This window comes from Oncorhynchus kisutch, linkage group LG16 (assembly GCF_002021735.2).
Source record: "Oncorhynchus kisutch isolate 150728-3 linkage group LG16, Okis_V2, whole genome shotgun sequence".
Taxonomy (NCBI): Eukaryota; Metazoa; Chordata; class Actinopteri; order Salmoniformes; family Salmonidae; genus Oncorhynchus; species Oncorhynchus kisutch.
Window position 1 is genome coordinate 30860195 of NC_034189.2, and position 18547 is coordinate 30878741.

At 41.5% G+C, this 18547-nt stretch overlaps 2 protein-coding genes across 3 annotated transcripts in view; one reads left to right on the forward strand and one right to left on the reverse strand.

The window, feature by feature from the left end:
* The window catches only part of LOC109906619 (recombining binding protein suppressor of hairless), an 89399-nt gene extending 84515 nt beyond the window's left edge, over positions 1-4884 (forward strand). For both annotated transcript variants that reach the window (XM_020504422.2, XM_020504423.2), the window contains exon 11: positions 137-4884. In XM_020504422.2, the coding sequence (XP_020360011.1) occupies positions 137-467 (331 nt within the window). In that variant the 3' untranslated portion in view covers positions 468-4884. The remainder of the gene's footprint in view (positions 1-136) is intronic.
* On the reverse strand, positions 1151-17932 carry LOC109906865 (cholecystokinin receptor type A). The gene is made up of 5 exons (XM_020504709.2): positions 17552-17932; positions 11880-12131; positions 8572-8833; positions 8110-8237; positions 1151-7829 (listed from the first exon to the last, which is right to left on the reverse strand). Exons 1-5 carry the CDS (start codon positions 17676-17678, stop codon positions 7204-7206), a joined length of 1395 nt encoding a protein of 464 aa, XP_020360298.1. The 5' UTR covers positions 17679-17932; the 3' UTR covers positions 1151-7203.
* Positions 17933-18547: the final 615 nt, after the last annotated feature.

Here is an 18547-nt window from a genome sequence, read left to right on the forward strand (position 1 = left end):
TGGTCATTGCGTTACTTACCTTTTGCCTTTGGTCTACACTGAGGGTATCACAGAGTGAGGGAGTCAACCCAAATATAATTAAATCTAGAGAGCTGAAACCCTCTCTGACTCTTTCTCTCTCTACCTCTGCCTGCAGGTGTGCGGAGAGCATGCTGTGCGTGGTGCCTGACATCTCTGCCTTCCGTGAGGGCTGGCGCTGGGTGCGGCAGCCGGTGCAGGTGCCCGTCACGCTGGTGCGAAACGATGGGATCATCTACTCCACCACACTCACCTTCACCTACACGCCGGAGCCCGGGCCGCGGCCGCACTGCAACGCCGCCGGTGCCATCCTGCGGGCGGGCAGCGACCGCCTGCTCACGGCTAGCAGCAACATCGCTAACAACAGCGACGCTAACAACACCTATGGCCCCAACGGCTCCAACGCAGGAGTCACGTCCTCTTCCACGGCCGCCACCGTGGTGTCCTAACACACACACACACACTTATACACACAATATGCCTTGAGAGCAAAACGTACCACATGGTAAGAAAAGACTACAAAGTAAACGGACTCTCTAAAAGTGCTGCATATTGATTTTGGATACAAGAAAAGAAGCTGAAATAGGAAATTGGTCGGACAAAAGGGAGGAAGAGGAGGAATTCGATGTCAAAAGTTGTCAACCAACGGAAATAAGAGAAACTGTGCGGAACTCTTCACCGCTACCATCTTGTCTCTGGTGTTGGAGCTGTGGAATAAGTTCCTATTGGCTCAGAGTACCAGCGCCTTTGACGGCCGTAAGAAAATCGATACCACAACAGCGATGCATCTGCCACATGTATAAAATGTTAACATAAAAGGATAGTTTTTGTGCCCCCCCCCCCCCCCCCCCCCGATAATTGTTTTCCCCCTTTGTTTTTATATGTTGCGTTAGTTTTGTATGTTTCTGTAAAGGGGGCGAGATGTATCGTTGTTGGAGGGAGAGTGAGGATTGGGTATAGAGGGACACATATAAAAACGTGATGACGATAATAGTTTTTATGGACCAAGGATCTCGTATAAGCTTTAGTAAAGGTACATTTTCTCCATACCTTTTTTTGTATGAAATATATAGTACACTTTTGTTACCAAATAGTTTCTATTCTCACCCTCCTAGCTTTGGCCTTTTTTTTGGGGGGGGGGGGGGCAAATCCCGACCTGGCTTGTGTATTATAGCTACCCTTATCTCCGTCAAACGCCTGCTCCCCCCCCCCTCCGGTCTTTTGGACGGAACGTTAAATTTTTTGATACTTTGCTCTTAAAAAAAAAAAGACTAAAGTCTGGGGATTTCTTTTTGTTTTGTTTACCTAACCGAAGGTTCGGTTTGCGTTAGGAAGTGACCTCAGCAGGCCTAATTTTGGATTCTCATTAGTTTTTATGAAGTCTTTAAAAAGAAAAGCTTTAAGCAATGCCTCTGCCTTGTCTGAAATACTCTCTGTGTGCTACTAGCTACGTTTCCTTCGGAAATTACATGTCTGTACATCACACAAGGAGCCATAGCGAAGTCCGCAGAATTCTTCCATTGTATTTCAAACTTTAAAAAACTCGACTTCCACTACCAGTTACAAAATAGTTTCTCATTTCCACATACATTTTATGATTCTAGTCATCAAATTGAAAAGGTAGCCTTAGAACTGTATATTATTACTGTGCACACAGTCAGAAGAAATCGTGTCATATATCCCATGTTGAGATCATGCCGATGTATTGGTCGCCACAGAACTATATGACGACGTCTTGAAATCGGTCAGTCCGTATACTGTCTCACCAGGCCTTGGTGTCTTCCTGTGTATAGTTCTCGTGGAATTTAAAACTTCCATTGTTTTGAGAAAACAGAAAAGACAGACACTTCCAATTTAATGTGGCCTTACCGCTAACTTAAATGTCAAAGAGAACCGATACCCTTCCAACGACCTGCCCTTTCCATTTACGTAACTTCCAAGAACCTGTGTGTTGCAAAAACAGTCTGTCTTATCACCACTTGTTAAGTTGTTTCATTGGACTATATTACCCATAATGCAATCCATCTGCCACTGCTCCAAAACCACATTGTCATCCTTCTGGAAGATTTGTGGGCCTTTTTAAGGATAATATTAACTCTGTTCAGTGTACAAGTACAACACTTATATAGATGATGTACTTTATTATCACAGTGCCCTGCTTTCTCCATTTTGGCATGGATACATTGTCTTGTGAGGGCTTTGAGCTCCTCTGTTTGGCCTCCTAAAAGCCTTTTAACTAACGTCCTGTGGTTTATGACCTTACACAACAATTACATGTACATTGTAAAACTCGCTTTCTGAAAGTAGCCACACTCACCGGCTGTATTTATGGTGATCAAGTCTCCTGTTAATAAGGCCTTCTAGATGTGTGTCTGTGTTATTGAATATGTGTATTTGGAAAAACGTACAGCAATATTGTACAGGTCATGTCGTCGTGTCTCTTGGGGTTTGTCTGCCTGACCACTAGTTCACCAGCCTGTGCGTGTGTGTGTGTGTGTGGTGGTGGGGGGGTTGTGTGTGTGTGTGTGAGAGTGAGTGTGTGTGAGAGCGAGTGTGTGTTTGGCTCTTCTGTGTAGTCTAACAATGGATCAGTGAGTGAGACTCGCTCCATTTCTAAATGTGGTTGGGTGGGTGGGTGCGTGGATGCGTACACCATTTTATGTTCCAAACAATCAATGCTCTTGTAAAGATGGACTTTGAAGATTGTTTGGGTCCCGCGCCGTCTTCCGACTTGATCCAAATATAAAACAAGTGATTGTTTCTCTCTCATTGTTGGAAATAATATGTGGATCAACAAAATTAAAAAACATGAAAAAGGCAATACTTTGATCATAGTATTACAGTGGAACTGTATATACTTCTGGGAAGAACTATGATGCTTTAACTTGAATGTCTGCTAATTAATGAAGAAGTATTTCTGGCCAATGTCATTCATGTACCCATTTAACAGTCATATCCCTTTAATAATAGGGAACAACCCCCCCCCCCCCCCCAAAAAAAAAGCTAACTTAAGGGATGCTTTTTTCCCCCCTCCCTATTTAGATTCTTCCCGCCCCTTCTATTTTTCCAGCCATTGATGTTAATGTAAACAGTGTAATAATATTGATATTATTTTAAATTATTGGTATAAAGTTTCCCCCCTTGTCTTATTTTATGTCAAAGAAATAAGTGCATTATTGCCCTTGCTGCCTAGTTTGGCCTGGGTTGTCAATTTACAAAAGGTCGGTCCAGCAACAGTTGTACTTTTTCTAATGAATTAAAGCATGGGTGTGTCAACCTAAATTGAACATTTTGTAGCATCAAACCAACATGAGCTTTGTCACTAATCACCTTAATATGGACTTTTTTTTTACACAACAAAGAGAAATGCTACTGGCCTTTCTTAACCCTTTACTCTATTGTGATATGTCAATAAGGTGGTCACCAAATATGTTTGGGTTTTGCGCAGTGTTTTCATTGTGCCCGTTTCAGCTGGTAGAGGCGAGCTTATCTCTTAGATATCAAAGTGAGTTTGGGAACGCCTCTCTAATGCCTAAGGCGTCCTCCAGTCAGTCGACCTGTCATTCTGCTTGTGTTATTATATTTCTGTTTCGATACTTTCTGTTGTCTCTCTGGGCTCCACCCTGCCTGCTCCTTACGTTTCTCACTGATCCCCGAGTGAGTTTGGAAGGAAGTGGCATTGCGCTGCATCTCTTAAACAGTGGAAGGGTCATGCGTATTCTCATATCACTCTTTGATCCTCTTTGCTGGGTCATGTTCAGTAGACGGGAAATGGAATGAAACGTTTGCAACGGTGTGCCCTAATGAACATGACACTGGTTGAACGGTTTATGTACTCTATAGAACAGTGGAGGCATAGCGGATTGGAGCAAGAGGAGAGGGTGGGTCCAGAGAACCAACTATTATGGTCAAGAAGCACATCAGTGCTCCCCTTCCTCAGGTTTCACTCAACAAGGGGAAGGCAGCTCTCCCCCCCCCTACAGGGGGTGGAATGTTGTTACGTGGCTTTTTATTATCTGAGCAAACTTTAGCAACATGGTAACTAAAGCTCACCCAGCAAAATACAAAATATTCTCCAACTTGTGTGATGCTTTTTGAAAATACTGTATACACACCGGTTTTAATTTTTCAGTCAGTCCATATTGTTTGTTTTGTTCTTCCAAAAGCAGCTGTTGTTTTTTGTTGTTGTAACGAGCTCTGAACAATGTATGTATGTACGTATCCTCTAATATACCAAATGTCTTTTTATAACGTAGATTTCTCATGCACTGCTAAACGAAACAGGACAGAGCGAGAGGCAGCTGTAAATAAATGAAAAGGCGTGTTGGAGCAGCCTTTCCTCTGTTGCACTCGGCCTGACATTCTCCCCAAGACTATTGGCTGGCTGCACTATGAAGTGCTTTACGCTTCTCTCTTTCTTTCCGTCTCTCCTCTGTCTGTGTACGTACATTTTGACTTTCCCCCTCATCCCTTTACACTCTTAGCTCTGTACGCTTGGCTTTGCTGCAGTCTGTTTTCTTACCCTTGCTTTCCTTTCTTTTTCCCCCTCACACACACTGTCTCTCTCTCCTTTCTCACACTCTCTCTCTCTCTCTCTCTCTCTCTCTGTGTAATGTTGTAGTAATGTTAAGCAGAGTGTCAGTCTGTCAGTGTGGTAGTATACTCAGTGCTTAAAGGGTTGCCGATGGTAGAAACCTGTGCAGTTTGTAACATTTTAGCAATAACGTGAAAACAAGGGGACTGTTTGTTTCAGTTTTTTGTACATATTGCAGTTCCAGTTCATGCTCAAATCCATATGTCATTAAAAAAAAAAATACTTGCAATATTGGCATAAAAAAAATCAAGAAATAAAAAGTGACAGAATTATGTGTGAAATTAAATGTGTCGTTAATATGTATTTTTATGTTCGAGGACCTCAAGTATGCAAAAAAAAAAACATGGTAATATCCTCATAAAGGGCTGACTTAAACAGGCAGTTTGAACAGTTACAAAGCAGACACCCCGCCACTGATTTGGTAAACATCTCAGGGATGGGGAAATGTAACCATGCTTTTGAGGCCATAGTGTTTTTTAAATTATATTTTTTACAGTTGCATTGTTTACAAACAAAGGAGCAAAACAAGTTTATATTTTGGGTTCTGATGGCGTACGACAGTTGAACTCAGCTCGTGAGGCATCTACAAGAAATATTCTTCAAGAATCGATGGGTGTATCATTCATTTAAATGTCTAAAACTGGATGGAGCAACTGCAGATTGTCCCCTTTTAAGCACAGCAAATAGTCCGTCTGTGAAGTAACACCACTCTGCATTTGTTTGTTCAACCTGTGCCTCTGAACCAGCTCAGAGGTGAGTGTTTGTTTATGCTTCTCATGAGCTTCGTCTCCAAGAACCACTGGCCCTTGCAGTGTAAGCAAGTGCAATCCATCGGCACCTTCTTACTCAGGGATTTGAAAGGGCCCCACCAGACGCTATATACTTTTAATATTCAATTTCCTTTTTCGGGTTATGTATTCCAATGCAAGTCTGATAGCAATTTACCTTGGAGAGCAATGCTAAAACTATACCATTAAAATGGACTTAATGCTGCAAGAAAACAAGGTAAAAAAAAAACAGACACAGTACGTTACATTTGCGCTGCAGTATATTTTACAACCCAAGTCAACAGAGACCAGGTGGGGTGTGATTGACGGGTAGTGCCGGGAAACATCTCTTTGAAGTAAGGGAACAGACAGGTGCACAGTCCCACACCTCGATAAGGCGACGAGCCATGTCACCCACAGTACTACATGTGGAACAACGATGAAAAAGCACGCTGACTGGGTCAAGAAAGAGAAAACACGACTGTTTTGTACGCTAATGACTTGTTTTAGAGCGTGGCACTGTGCTACAAGGCTAGGACACAAAATAATGCGCAACTGCCGGGTATGGCAGTGATTTAAGTCAGGAAGTGTTTACACATTTGTTGCACTGCCTGTAAAAGGAGGTCACAGAGGTATGGGAAGTTTTAAATGTCTTGGGGGGAACGTGGTGTCATCATTGGGCTGTGGTATGAAGCTTTCAAGTCCTTGACAAGAATGTATCCAAAGACAATTTTATGCCGAGTGGAGCAGAACACACACACGGGGTTATGAAGTACATCCAAGGGCATTCTGCTTTGAATGCACATGGGGGAGATGGAGAGGTTCTGTAAAGGGGGACTGTGACGATTGTACTCATTGGGGGGGGGGCAGTACTGAATGTAAACCTCTTTGCCGTAGACATGACCTAGCCATGTTCTCTCACGGTCCCTGTGAATGCAGCATATAGGGTGGTACTGTATACGTCAGAGTTTTAATCAGGTGCCACCGTTCCTCAGTCTTTTATAGTTTGTTTACCGTTTAGTTCTTTTAAAGTCGTATCATCATCTCCTTGTTAAAAACTCTGGCTGATTTTCTCAGTTTCATGAAGTCAACATGCTTATGGTTAGATTATCCTGTCTTCGCAATGGCGCCAATATTATCATCGACTCTTTCACTGGGATCCTCTCAATACATACACGGGGTGTAAAAAAACATGAGGATAACCTTCCTAATATTGGGTTGCACCCACATCTCCACTCAGGACAGCCTCAATTCGTTGGGGCGTTCCCAAGGGATGCTTCCCACAGTTGTGTGAAGTTGGCTGGATGTCCTTTTGGTGGTGGACCAGTCTTGATACACAAGGGAAACTGTTGAGCATGAAACTACCATGCCCCGTTCAAAGGACTGTAACCTTTTATTTAATTAGGCAAGTCAGTTAAGAACAAATTCTTATTTACAATGACGGCCTAACCCTTCCAAACCCGGAGGACGCTCGGCCAATTATGCGCCGCCCTATGGACTCCGAATCACAGCCAGATGTGATACAGCCACAATCCATGTCTCAAGGCTTAAAAATGATTCTTTAACCTGCCTTGTCCACTTCATCTACACTGATTGGAGTAGATTTAACAGGTGACATTGAATAAGGGATCATAGCTTTCACCTGGGTCATGGAAAAGGCAGTTGTTCCTAATGGTTTGTATACTCAGTGTACATGTCCACTCTCACAGGCACGGGGACTTTGAAGTGGAAAGAAGGCATGACCTTAACAGAGACCAACATCTCATGGTACAGTGGGTGTGGGTACAGTGGGTACTTCTGAATGGTCGATGATGGCAAAGGAAGCTAAGCCTGAGTGGAGCCACGGATACTACTGTATGTGAAGCGCGTGCTATTACCATTGGATGGCGTGTGCCCGTTCTCTCCGCTCCTCATCCCTCCTCTTCCTCCCCCTCTCCCCGTCCCCGTCCCGATCCTACTCCCAGCCCCCCTCCTGACCCCACCGCCCTTGGGGCAGCTACAGCAGGTGAAGGTGGACAGAATCCCTTGGCGGAAACGGTTATTCATGAAGCAGTATATAATGGGGTTGACACAAGCCGAGGTGTACGACAACAGGTGGATGAAGGATATCGGCGCCCCCGAGAGGAGCTTGTCGGCAGAGCGGCGGTCGAAGGCCCTCCAGGCATTAGCGGCAAACACGGGTGTCCAGCAGAGCAAGAAGAGACAGACGATGACCAGGAGCATGCGGATCACGCGCTTCTTAGCCATCAGGTTAGAGCTGGAGCTGTTGCTGCACACACGGCTCAGCGTGGACTTAGCGCTGCCCGTGCTGTCTCTGATTTTGATGGTCACGTTAGGGCTGTGGGTCGACAGAGGGCTCTGGAGGTGGGCAAGCTCGCCCTTCTTAGCAGGCTGGAGGTAGCAGCCGTCGTTGTCGCCGGGTTTGATGCTGCCCGTGCTGCACTGTCTGTCTGTGATGGATCATAACAGCAGATATGAATACAAATGAACATGAACGAAAATGGTATTTCCCTAAATAACAATTACAAATGATAAAGCTGGATATAATAATGATAAGGAAATCATCTCTGCGAGAGATATTAAACATCGACATGAATAATGTCCCTGTACAAATTGGATTTACCAAAGATTAGCCAATTGTACATGATTGCCAATAAGGTTGCCACAAAATGTAGATGACATGATGGCCAGAGCTGCACGTTTTCAAGAGGCCAGTTGAGGTAAACGTACCTCTGCTGGACTTCCTGTTGGTCATCTCAAACTTAATGCCCCTGTAGAGCTCAAGGGAGATGAGCCCGTAGGCTGTCATCATCACGACCCCAGGGACCAGGAAGAGGAGCAGCAGCAGGGACACGTACCTGGGAGGAACAACAGGTCCATGGGGTAACCAGATTGGTCAAAAGCAGGTAAGTGTGCGTTCAGTATATCAAAGTGTTCCGACCTGACAGAGAACAGCTTTCTGAGCTCAACAATGACCTACCTCCTCATTGCTAAGTATATATCTAACAGATCAACAACATCACTGAATTAGATACTTTAACCCCCAAAAAGTAATAGACATGAATTTAATTGAATCTTTTGAGCAGACTTCTCCATTATTTACAGAGAAAATCACCTAACGGCTGAAACCTCTCTTTGTGATGGTGGGCAGACGAAAAAAGTATCTCATCTCTAAAGTATCTCTCCTCTCACCAGGATTGCTGGATGACATCACTGGGCCAGACCAGGCGGCACATGTTGCCTGTGCTGTTGTTAACCCGGGTGAAGGGCACCAGGGTGCTGGAGATGGGGTAGGGAAGCATGAGCAGGAAGCTCACCACCCAGGTGGCAGAGATGACCTTGGCAGCGTGGGACTTGGTTTGCCAGGTACGGGAGGTCAAGGGGTTGCAGATTGCACTGTAGCGCTCCAGAGAAATGGCCACCAGGTTGAAGGTAGAGACACTCACCGAGATACCTGGAGGGATGACAACGAATAACAGTCCTTGATACCACGCGAGTATAGATTCTGATTAATAGATCGATTACAAACAAGCATGTAGCCTACATTAGCATGTTGTACTGCAATGATTTTGTACGGCTAAATATTTTAGTGTACAGTGTAGTAAATATGTATGTAAAATGTTAGTTATTAATATAGAAATATGTATCAGTGTCGTAGATATGTAGAATCTCAATGTAGCCTCGTGTGATTGTGATTTGGAGGCTTGCCAGACCAGGTTAAGGTGACAATTCAAGGGATAATCTGTAGTTCAAACAGCAAGGCAGTCACCCTGCCGCTGTTTCGGTAAACAGCTGAGGTTTAGGGCTGGAGAAATGTAACCAATCTCAAATTCATAGACCGAGTTATGGATGACCATCCATGATAGCCACATAATAATGTAAACTGTGTTTTAAGGCTATACAGTGTTTGTTTACAATCACATTGTTTACAAACAATGGAATTAAAGAAGTTTATATGTTGGGTTATGTTGGAATCCGACAGAACTAAGCTAATGAGGAATTTATAAATTATATTCTTCAAGTATCAGGGTAGAAACAGTACCCTCCATAATTATTGGGATGGGCAAGTTTTTTTTCTTATTTTGTCTCTATACTCCAAAAGTTTGGATTTAAAATCAAATAATGACTATGAGGTTAAGTGCAAACTGCCAGCTTTAATTTGAGGGTATTTTCATCCATATCGGATGAACCATTTAGAAATGACAGCACTTTTTGTACATAGTCCCCCTATTTTAGGGGAGGAAAGGTATTGGGACAAATTCACTTATGTGTATTAAAGTAGTAAAAAGTGAAGTATTTGGTCCCATATTCATAGCATGCAATGACTACATCAAGCTTGTGACTACAAATTTGTTCGATGCATTAGCTCTTTGTTTTGGTTGTGTTTCAGACTATTTTGTGCCCAATAGAAATGATTGGTAAACAATGTACTGTGTCATTTTGGAGTCACTTTTATTGTAAATAAGATTAGAATATGTTTCTAAGCATTTCTACATTAACGTGGATGCTGCCTAGATTATAGATAATCCTGAATGAATTGTGAATAATGACTTTACGAGTGTGTAGAGACAGAGCACTAGGCTAACATATGGAATTGTTTTAAGATGGTCATGCCATGGATAATTTAGTAATTTGATTTAGAATTTTAGGACCCCTTTAGGTAAAAATAATATATACAAAACAAATATTTGATAAAATATTGAATTTGGCCTTTACTACTATAGCCCATAGAAACACATTGGATAACACAATATCTGTCTGTCCAATATCTAGAATATATAAGAAAGCTCAGGAAATATTTGATGGCACATATTTAACCCCTTAGTTTTGTGGCAACAAAAATAACTCCATACTTCAATTAGTTTGTATGGGTTACCTTCAGACGAGTCCTGTGGCACTTGCAAAATCGAGAACACCATCATGTCCGTGAGTCTCCCCTTTCCATAGAGTGGTCAAAATAGTTTTTTAGGTGAAACCGTTTAGACGTTTTCATGAGAAACGATTTTTGGGATGTCTAATGGTCAGACAAATACCGGTGTAGCTCGGCCACCTTCCACCGCAGACGTGGAAGGCCGACATAGGCGGATTTGATGGTTGGAGACGCAGCCCATGCAACAAAAAAAATCGCACATTTATGGATTTTCATGGGGATTTTTTAAATGTATTGTTACTCAGATTGACGCACGAGTGCATCAATAGACTCTTCAGGATTAACCAGTGGAAGTTAACAAACTTACAGAGTAATAGTAACAACGGCACATCTAAATAAATGCACATTACCGTGGATATACCGGTGTATTTCACGTTAAACTCTGTGACAGATGAGTTATTCATCTCTACTGACATGGCCGTGATCTCACCGCACACGGATCCCGAACAAACAGTGTGAACTATCTAACTACTAACAAATACCACGGTAGAAAATGTTCCCGAAGGCAATAACGAAAAAATTTATCCAGCTAATACAAATGCATATACCTAGGATTTATCCATACAATATCTAGGCAGGAAATATTGTTGAAAAACATTGGAACTACAAGAGCACTTGAAGATACAGCTATGCATCGAGCTACTGTATCTGGAACCTATATATCCATACAACATCCAGACATAAAGTTCAATGGAATGTTTTCAACAAGATATGAACCATGAGAACAGTACAGCCTTGACTTTAAATGCCTCGAGAGAATGGATCCTCAACTATATAGCTTTATTGATATTTCTATGCCTGAGAGTCTAAAGTTATTGTTTTTTTGACAAGTGTCTCAAACATCACTCTTCTACCATGTTATTTTTCTTCCTCTTATTGCCTTGTGGCCTGGACCTTTTCTGCTCAGAATAAATGGCTCCTTAAATCAGGAGGCAGGGCCAGTACGTTCACAGCCCGGGCGGCGGGAAGGCAATAAGGGAACGCAGCCACGGCTATAGCCATCAAATTACTTTATTTGGTGTCTCTTCACACCAGGCACCAGGTCAGAGCCTAAATGGAGGTGGTATTGGCTCAATGGATTCTGGCATCTGCTTCGTTGTTGATTCTCCATGATTAGCCTACAGCCCACTCCAATGTGTTCATGGTAGGTCGGTGAGTGAGTGGCTGAAGCTGAAAGGAATCTTCTGTATGTGGCTATGTGGACAGAACCTACTGTATTCACTCCCCTTACTTGACCCTTTGAAATGAGTGACAGCAGTGTAGTAGACAATAACAAGATAAGACCACGATTAACTATGCAGCACAGAAGATGACAAGAGTATGTAAACACATCCTATTGCAATAACACAGAAATCCCTAACAGACAAACACACTACATGGTCATGGAGACCTGGGCCCGTATCCACAAAGCATCTCAGAGTAGGAGTGCTGATCTAGGATCTATCCATAGAATCTTATTCTTTATGATCTATTAGGTAAAACTGTTCCTAGGTCAGCACTCCTACTCTGAGACGCTTTGTGAAGACGGGCCCAGGTCAGGACCTGTGTACAGTACACCGACAGGACTCACCCATGAAGTACATGGCCACCTTGCAGATGCCCGAGCCGAACACAAAGTCCCTCATGAGGTTGGGGATGAGGGTGAAGGGCATGCAGAAGAGGCAGAGCATCAGGTCGCTGGCGGCCAGGGAGAGCAGGAACAGGTTGGTGACTGTGCGCATGTGGCGGTTCCTCACCAGCACAGCGATGATCAGACTGTTACCCAGCACGCTGACCAGGAAGATGAGGCAGTAGAGGAAGATGCGCACCGTCTGGTTCAAATCTATAGGGAGGAGAGAAAGACAGTCAGCATCATTGTTCTTATAATTGCCATCATCACCAAGACCATCAGCTTCATCATTGTTTTCATTGTCATCGTCAATGTTATCGTTATTATCAACATCTTCTTAATCATTATCATCAATATTACCGGACAATTATTATCATAAACATTATCATCATCATTATTATTAAGATCATCATCACCATCATTATCCATATTGTAATTACCTTCAAATAATCCATTTGTTAGGTCTATCTGTTTTCAATGACATGGCCCTAGTTGTGTAAAGAGGGTGAAATTAATTTATCCTAATTCGATTGTAAAATATTCTATTATACAGTTGAAGTCAGAAGTTTACATACACCTTAGCCAAATACATTTAAACTCAGTTTTTCACAATTCCTGACATTTAATCCTAGTAAAAATTTCATGTCTCAGGTCAGTTAGGATCACCACTTTATTTTTAGAATGTGAAATATCAGAATAGTAGTAGAGATTATGATTTATTTCAGCTTTTATTTCTTTCATCACATTCCCAGTGGGTCAGAAGTTTACATACACTCAATTAGTATTTGGTAGCATTGCCTTTAAATTGTTTAACTTGGGTCAAACATTTTGGGTAGCCTTCCACAAACTTCCCACAATAAGTTGGGTGAATTTTGACCCATTCCTCCTGACAGAGCTGGTGTAACTGAGTCAGGTTTGTAAGGCCTCCTTGCTTGCACATGGTTTTTAGTTCTCTCCACAAATGTCCTATATGAGGTCAGGGCTTTGCGATGGCCACTCCAATACCTTGACTTTGTTGTCCTTAAGCCATTTTGCCACAACTTTGGAAACATGCTTGGGGTCATTGTCCATTTGGAAGACCCATTTGCAACCGAGCTTTAACTTCCTGACTGATGTCTTGAGATGTTGCTTCAATATATCCACATCATTTTCCTACCTCATGAAGCCATCTATTTTGTGAAGCGCACCAGACCCTCCTGCAGCAAAGCACCCCCACAACATGATGCTGCCACCCCCGTGCTTCAATGTTGGGATGGTGTTCTTCAGCTTGCAGTCCTCCCCCTTTTTCCTACAAACATAACGATGGTCATTATGGCCAAACTGTTCTATTTTTGTTTCATCCGACCAGATGACATTTCTCCAAAAAGTACAATCTTTGTCCCCATGTGCAGTTGCAAACCGTAAACCGCTTTTTTTATGTTGGTTTTGGAGCAGTGGCTTCTTCCTTGCTGAGCGGCCTTTCAGGCTATGTCGATATAAGACTTGTTTTACTGTGGATATAGATAGTTTTGTACCTGCTTCCTCCGGCATCTTCACAAGGTCCTTTGCTGTTGTTCTGGGATTGATTTGTACTTTTCGCACCAAAGTATGTTAATCTCTAGGAGACAGAACGCGTCTCCTTCCTGAGCGGCATGATGGCTGTGTGGTCCCATGGTGTTTATACTTGCGTACTATTGCTTGTACAGATGAACGTGGTGCCTTCAGGAGTTTGGAAATTGCTCCAAAGGAAGAACCAGACTTGTGGAGGTCTACAATTGGTTTCTGAGGTCTTAGCTGATTTCTTTTGATTTTCCCATGATGTCAAGCAAAGAGGCACTGAGTTTGAAGGTAGGCCTTGAAATACATCCACAGGTACACCTCCAATTGACTCAAATGATGTCAATTAGCATATCAGAAGCTTCTAAAGCCATTACATAATTTTCTGGAATTTTCCAAGCTGTTTAAAGGCACAGTCAACTTAGTGTATGTACAGTGCCTTGCGAAAGTATTCGGCCCCCTTGAACTTTGCGACCTTTTGCCACATTTCAGGCTTCAAACATAAAGTTATAAAACTGTATTTTTTTGTGAAGAATCAACAACAAGTGGGACACAATCATGAAGTGGAACGACATTTATTGGATATTTCAAACTTTTTTAACAAATCAAAAACAGAAAAATTGGGCGTGCAAAATTATTCAGCCCCCTTAAGTTAATACTTTGTAGCGCCACCTTTTGCTGCCGATTACAGCTGTAAGTCGCTTGGGGTATGTCTCTATCAGTTTTGCACATCGTGATCCTTGCAAAACAGCTCGAGCTCAGTGAGGTTGGATGGAGGGCATTTGTGAACAGCAGTTTTCAGTTCTTTCCACAGATTCTCGATTGGATTCAGGTCTGGACTTTGACTTGGCCATTCTAACACCTGGATATGTTTATTTTTGAACCATTCCATTGTAGATTTTGCTTTATGTTTTGGATCATTGTCTTGTTGGAAGACAAATCTCCGTCCCAGTCTCAGGTCTTTTGCAGACTCCACCAGGTTTTCTTCCAGAATGGTCCTGTATTTGGCTACATCCATCTTCCCATCAATTTTAACCATCTTCCCTGTCCCTGCTGAAGAAAAGCAGGCCCAAACCATGATGCTGCCACCACCATGTTTGACAGTGGGGATGGTGTGTTCAGGGTGATGAGCTGTGTTGCTTTTACGCCAAACATAACGTTTTGCATTGTTGCCAAAAAGTTCAACTTTGGTTTCATCTGACCAGAGCACCTTCTTCCACATGTTTGGTGTGTCTCCCAGGTTGCTTGTGGCAAACTTTAAATTACACTTTTTATGGATATCTTTAAGAAATGGCTTTCTTCTTGCCACTCTTCCATAAAGGCCAGATTTGTGCAATATACGACTGATTGTTGTCCTATGGACAGAGTCTCCCACCTCAGCTGTAGATCTCTGCAGTTCATCCAGAGTGATCATGGGCCTCTTGGCTGCATCTCTGATCAGTCTTCTCCTTGTATGAGCTGAAAGTTTAGAGGGACGGTCAGGTCTTGGTAGATTTGCAGTGGTCTGATACTCCTTCCATTTCAAAATTATCGCTTGCACAGTGCTCCTTGGGATGTTTAAAGCTTGGGAAATCTTTTTGTATCCAAATCCGGCTTTAAACTTCTTCACAACAGTATCTCGGACCTGCCTGGTGTGTTCCTTGTTCTTCATGATACTCTCTGCGCTTTTAACGGACCTCTGAGACTATCACAGTGCAGGTGCATTTATACGGAGACTTGATTACACACAGGTGGATTGTATTTATCATCATTAGTCATTTAGGTCAACATTGGATCATTCAGAGATCCTCACTGAACTTCTGGAGAGAGTTTGCTGCACTGAAAGTAAAGGGGCTGAATAATTTTGCACGCCCAATTTTTCAGTTTTTGATTTGTTAAAAAAGTTTGAAATATCCAATAAATGTCGTTCCACTTCATGATTGTGTCCCACTTGTTGTTGATTCTTCACAAAAAAATACAGTTTTATATCTTTATGTTTGAAGCCTGAAATGTGGCAAAAGGTCGCAAAGTTCAAGGGGGCCGAATACTTTCGCAAGGCACTGTAAACCTCTGACCCACTGGAATTGTGATACAGTGAATTCTAAGTGAAATAATCTGTCTGTAAACAGTTGTTAGAAAAATGACTTGTGTCATGCACACAGTAGATGTCCTAACCGACTTGCCAAAACTATAGTTTGTTAACAAGAAATTTGTGGAGTGGTTGAAAAACGAGTTTTACTGACTACAACCTAAGTGTATGTAAACTTCCGACTTCAACTGTACATTTTTTCTCAATCATGTACAATAATTTTTTGGAATAATGTTGCTGATGTTGCACAAGACATAGAACTCTGTGGCCTTTTGCAACAAAGTAAATGGCTTCTCAAAACATAAATACAATCATCAAAACTATAGTTTACTGTCAAAATTGCAAATACATTCATCAAAAGAACACAAGTGCCTGCAAATAGATTAATGCAATCATACATATCTCTTGCAGACAAAACAGAAAGTTAGTCTGTCTTTCAAAAAGCTCAGTAGATCAATACATTTTCTTTTCTGTCAATAAATCATGATGATCAAAATTGGAAGTACAACTATCCAAAGGTACAGAGTTATGGGCAATTACTCTCCTTTAATGCACATTTCACCAAATAATTTCATACACATCAAATCAAATGTTACTGATAAAAGAAATGACATGAAAAATAAGCACATTGTGTGCATGATTCATTAATCGGTCCAATCACAATTGCATGTATTCAACACGTAGGCTCGTTTGCTCATAGTTTTTGTTGACTTTCCATTGGCACACAGAAACACAATACACAGTAGAAATAAGGCAAGGTGAATACAATGGAGGAAAAACACAACTGATATGAATATATAGGCCTCAATACACACTAAAGCAAAGCACTATGATGGAAGGGCACAATGTCGGAGATGATGACTTCGGAGTATAGCAAAGTTTCTTAGTAGTAACCCAACATCATTCTCTGCATATCTGCAATATTGTGAAATAAAATGATTAGACAGCCCCACTGCCTAGATCTTTCCCTATATTGTACACTGATGAGGTGATTTTAAGCATTTACTGATGAACACAATTGAACACATTCTCTTGTGATGAAAACAATGTGTTAATATTCTATGAACTAAACACAGGCTTAAAAGTGTGTTTTTTAAATTTAAATCCACTGATGACATTTGTATTTAAAGTTCTGCAGAATGTGGTCTAAGATATGCAAGTCAGGTACAAAGGAAAGAAAATTACCAGAAGTTTTGTAAATGTAGGCTATTAGCATTTGGTCATTGCTGTACTACAGGCCAATATATAGATAGGTTACGTTTCAACACAGATCCCAAAATAGCTTTTACACAATTGAGAAAAACTTTCAAAATAAATGCTTGTTCCTTACTCATCCAGGATTATTTTAGAACTACCGTTAGTAGGCTAAAGGCAATTAATCTGTAATTCAGTTGGAGTCCGTTCTGGTTGGCTGCATTACTCAGGGGAAGAATGTGTGCAAATGTGGGGTTTGAATTAGCAAAATATTGGATTCATAGTATAGCCTATCAGCTCCGCCTAATTTCAATGAAAATTCAGAGATCATTTCAGTCAATGTAACACTAAGACCTACTGTAGCCTATCAGACAACTACGTGTTGACCTGATACTAAGTTGTAATCGTGTGTTAATTAATTAATGTAAAAAAGGAAATAATGATTTTCACTCCATCCAAGCAGAGGAGCCGAAAGAACGCATCCTATTTCAACCGCGCGTAAATGCATCGTTTGGGGTGTCCAAAGGGTCGCTCTCAATGCGCAGGTTCGCATAATAATGACAATAAAAAGATTACTAACATTTTGAAATATGGATGATTTGGGACAAAATGCATTTTCGCAGGTTTGTGTAACAGACTTTACAGACAGTGTTATGACTTTAAAATAAAACGGTTTCATGACTTAAAAATAAAACATGCTACATTTTTAACACTTTGCATCAATATCTTCCCTAAAAACATGTTTATTTTGATTTAATATATATATACAATTAGACAATGACTTTTTGTCAATTTAACTTCCCCCACGTGTATGATTATCATTTGGATTGGTTACCTTTCGGTTCCGGCCGCGTCTGGCTTTCATCGTCGCACTCCGACACATTCTTGATTCCAAAGTCACATAATATCTTATAAAGATTAGTGGAGTTTTTGAGCATATCATGCAATGTAAATGTCTCCATTTGAGCTTTTCTATGTTATTTTGTCTGATGCATAAACTGAAATGAGGTTATGCAAAGGAACCCATTCCGTACAAACTTGATATTATGTCTGCAAATCACTTCCCAAATGTCATGTTCATATTCTCCAGACGTTTGCATGACCCCATTTGTTTGATGCAAAATTATTATCCAGCTTTCAACGAAATTGACGGGTATCAGTCAGTGAGCAAAAATTATTGACTTCAAGCGTCTGCTGCATGCACATTTTGTTGTGCTCCAGCACTTCAATGTTGGATATGAGAAATATAACAGTATGGATGGGTGGATAGAGAACTCCGGTCTAAGAGAGCCCGCCTCTCGAGCCCATGGTCATGCAAGTGAAACAGCAGCCGCAACAATTTTAAAGGATTTTTGTAGGTTTACAGTGATTTTGTTTTAGTCTGTTGTATAGACTATTTAAGTGACATATTTTAAGAATACCACGTCTAGGTTTTCACCAAAAATAAAATAGTTTTAGATTTGTTATGAACAACAACAAAAAAATCTGTGATGTGATTTATTGCTCACATGTGAGAGATAATAGGCTGTCATTATGGTACTGGACAGAGTCTCACCTGATGATGGTGATCCATCACAACATGACATAACTCCACATGCATGTTTAGCTTAAAAACCTATGTTCTGCTCTCAGTAATTGTATCACTTTGACTAGATCGACCTAAGATGCTAGCCTGGTCCCAGATCTGTTTGTGCTTTTGCCTACTCCATTGTCATTGTCAAGCCAAACATAGGCCTATCATATTCCAAAAATGCCCCTCCCAAATTTAACCCTCAGCCATGGTAGCCTATATAGGCACCAACAAACTTTTAAACTGTTTTCTTTACCTTTT

Excerpts from the sequence above, each read along its gene's own strand:
- LOC109906865 (XM_020504709.2), bottom strand. The coding sequence starts at position 17,678 with ATGGAGACATTTACATTGCATGATATGCTCAAAAACTCCACTAATCTT. Across the intron at positions 8,238-8,571 it reads GATGTCATCCAGCAATCCTG|GTACGTGTCCCTGCTGCTGC; the intron begins GTGAGAGGAGAG and ends TGTTCCTCCCAG. Across the intron at positions 7,830-8,109 it reads CAACAGGAAGTCCAGCAGAG|ACAGACAGTGCAGCACGGGC; the intron begins GTACGTTTACCT and ends GATCCATCACAG.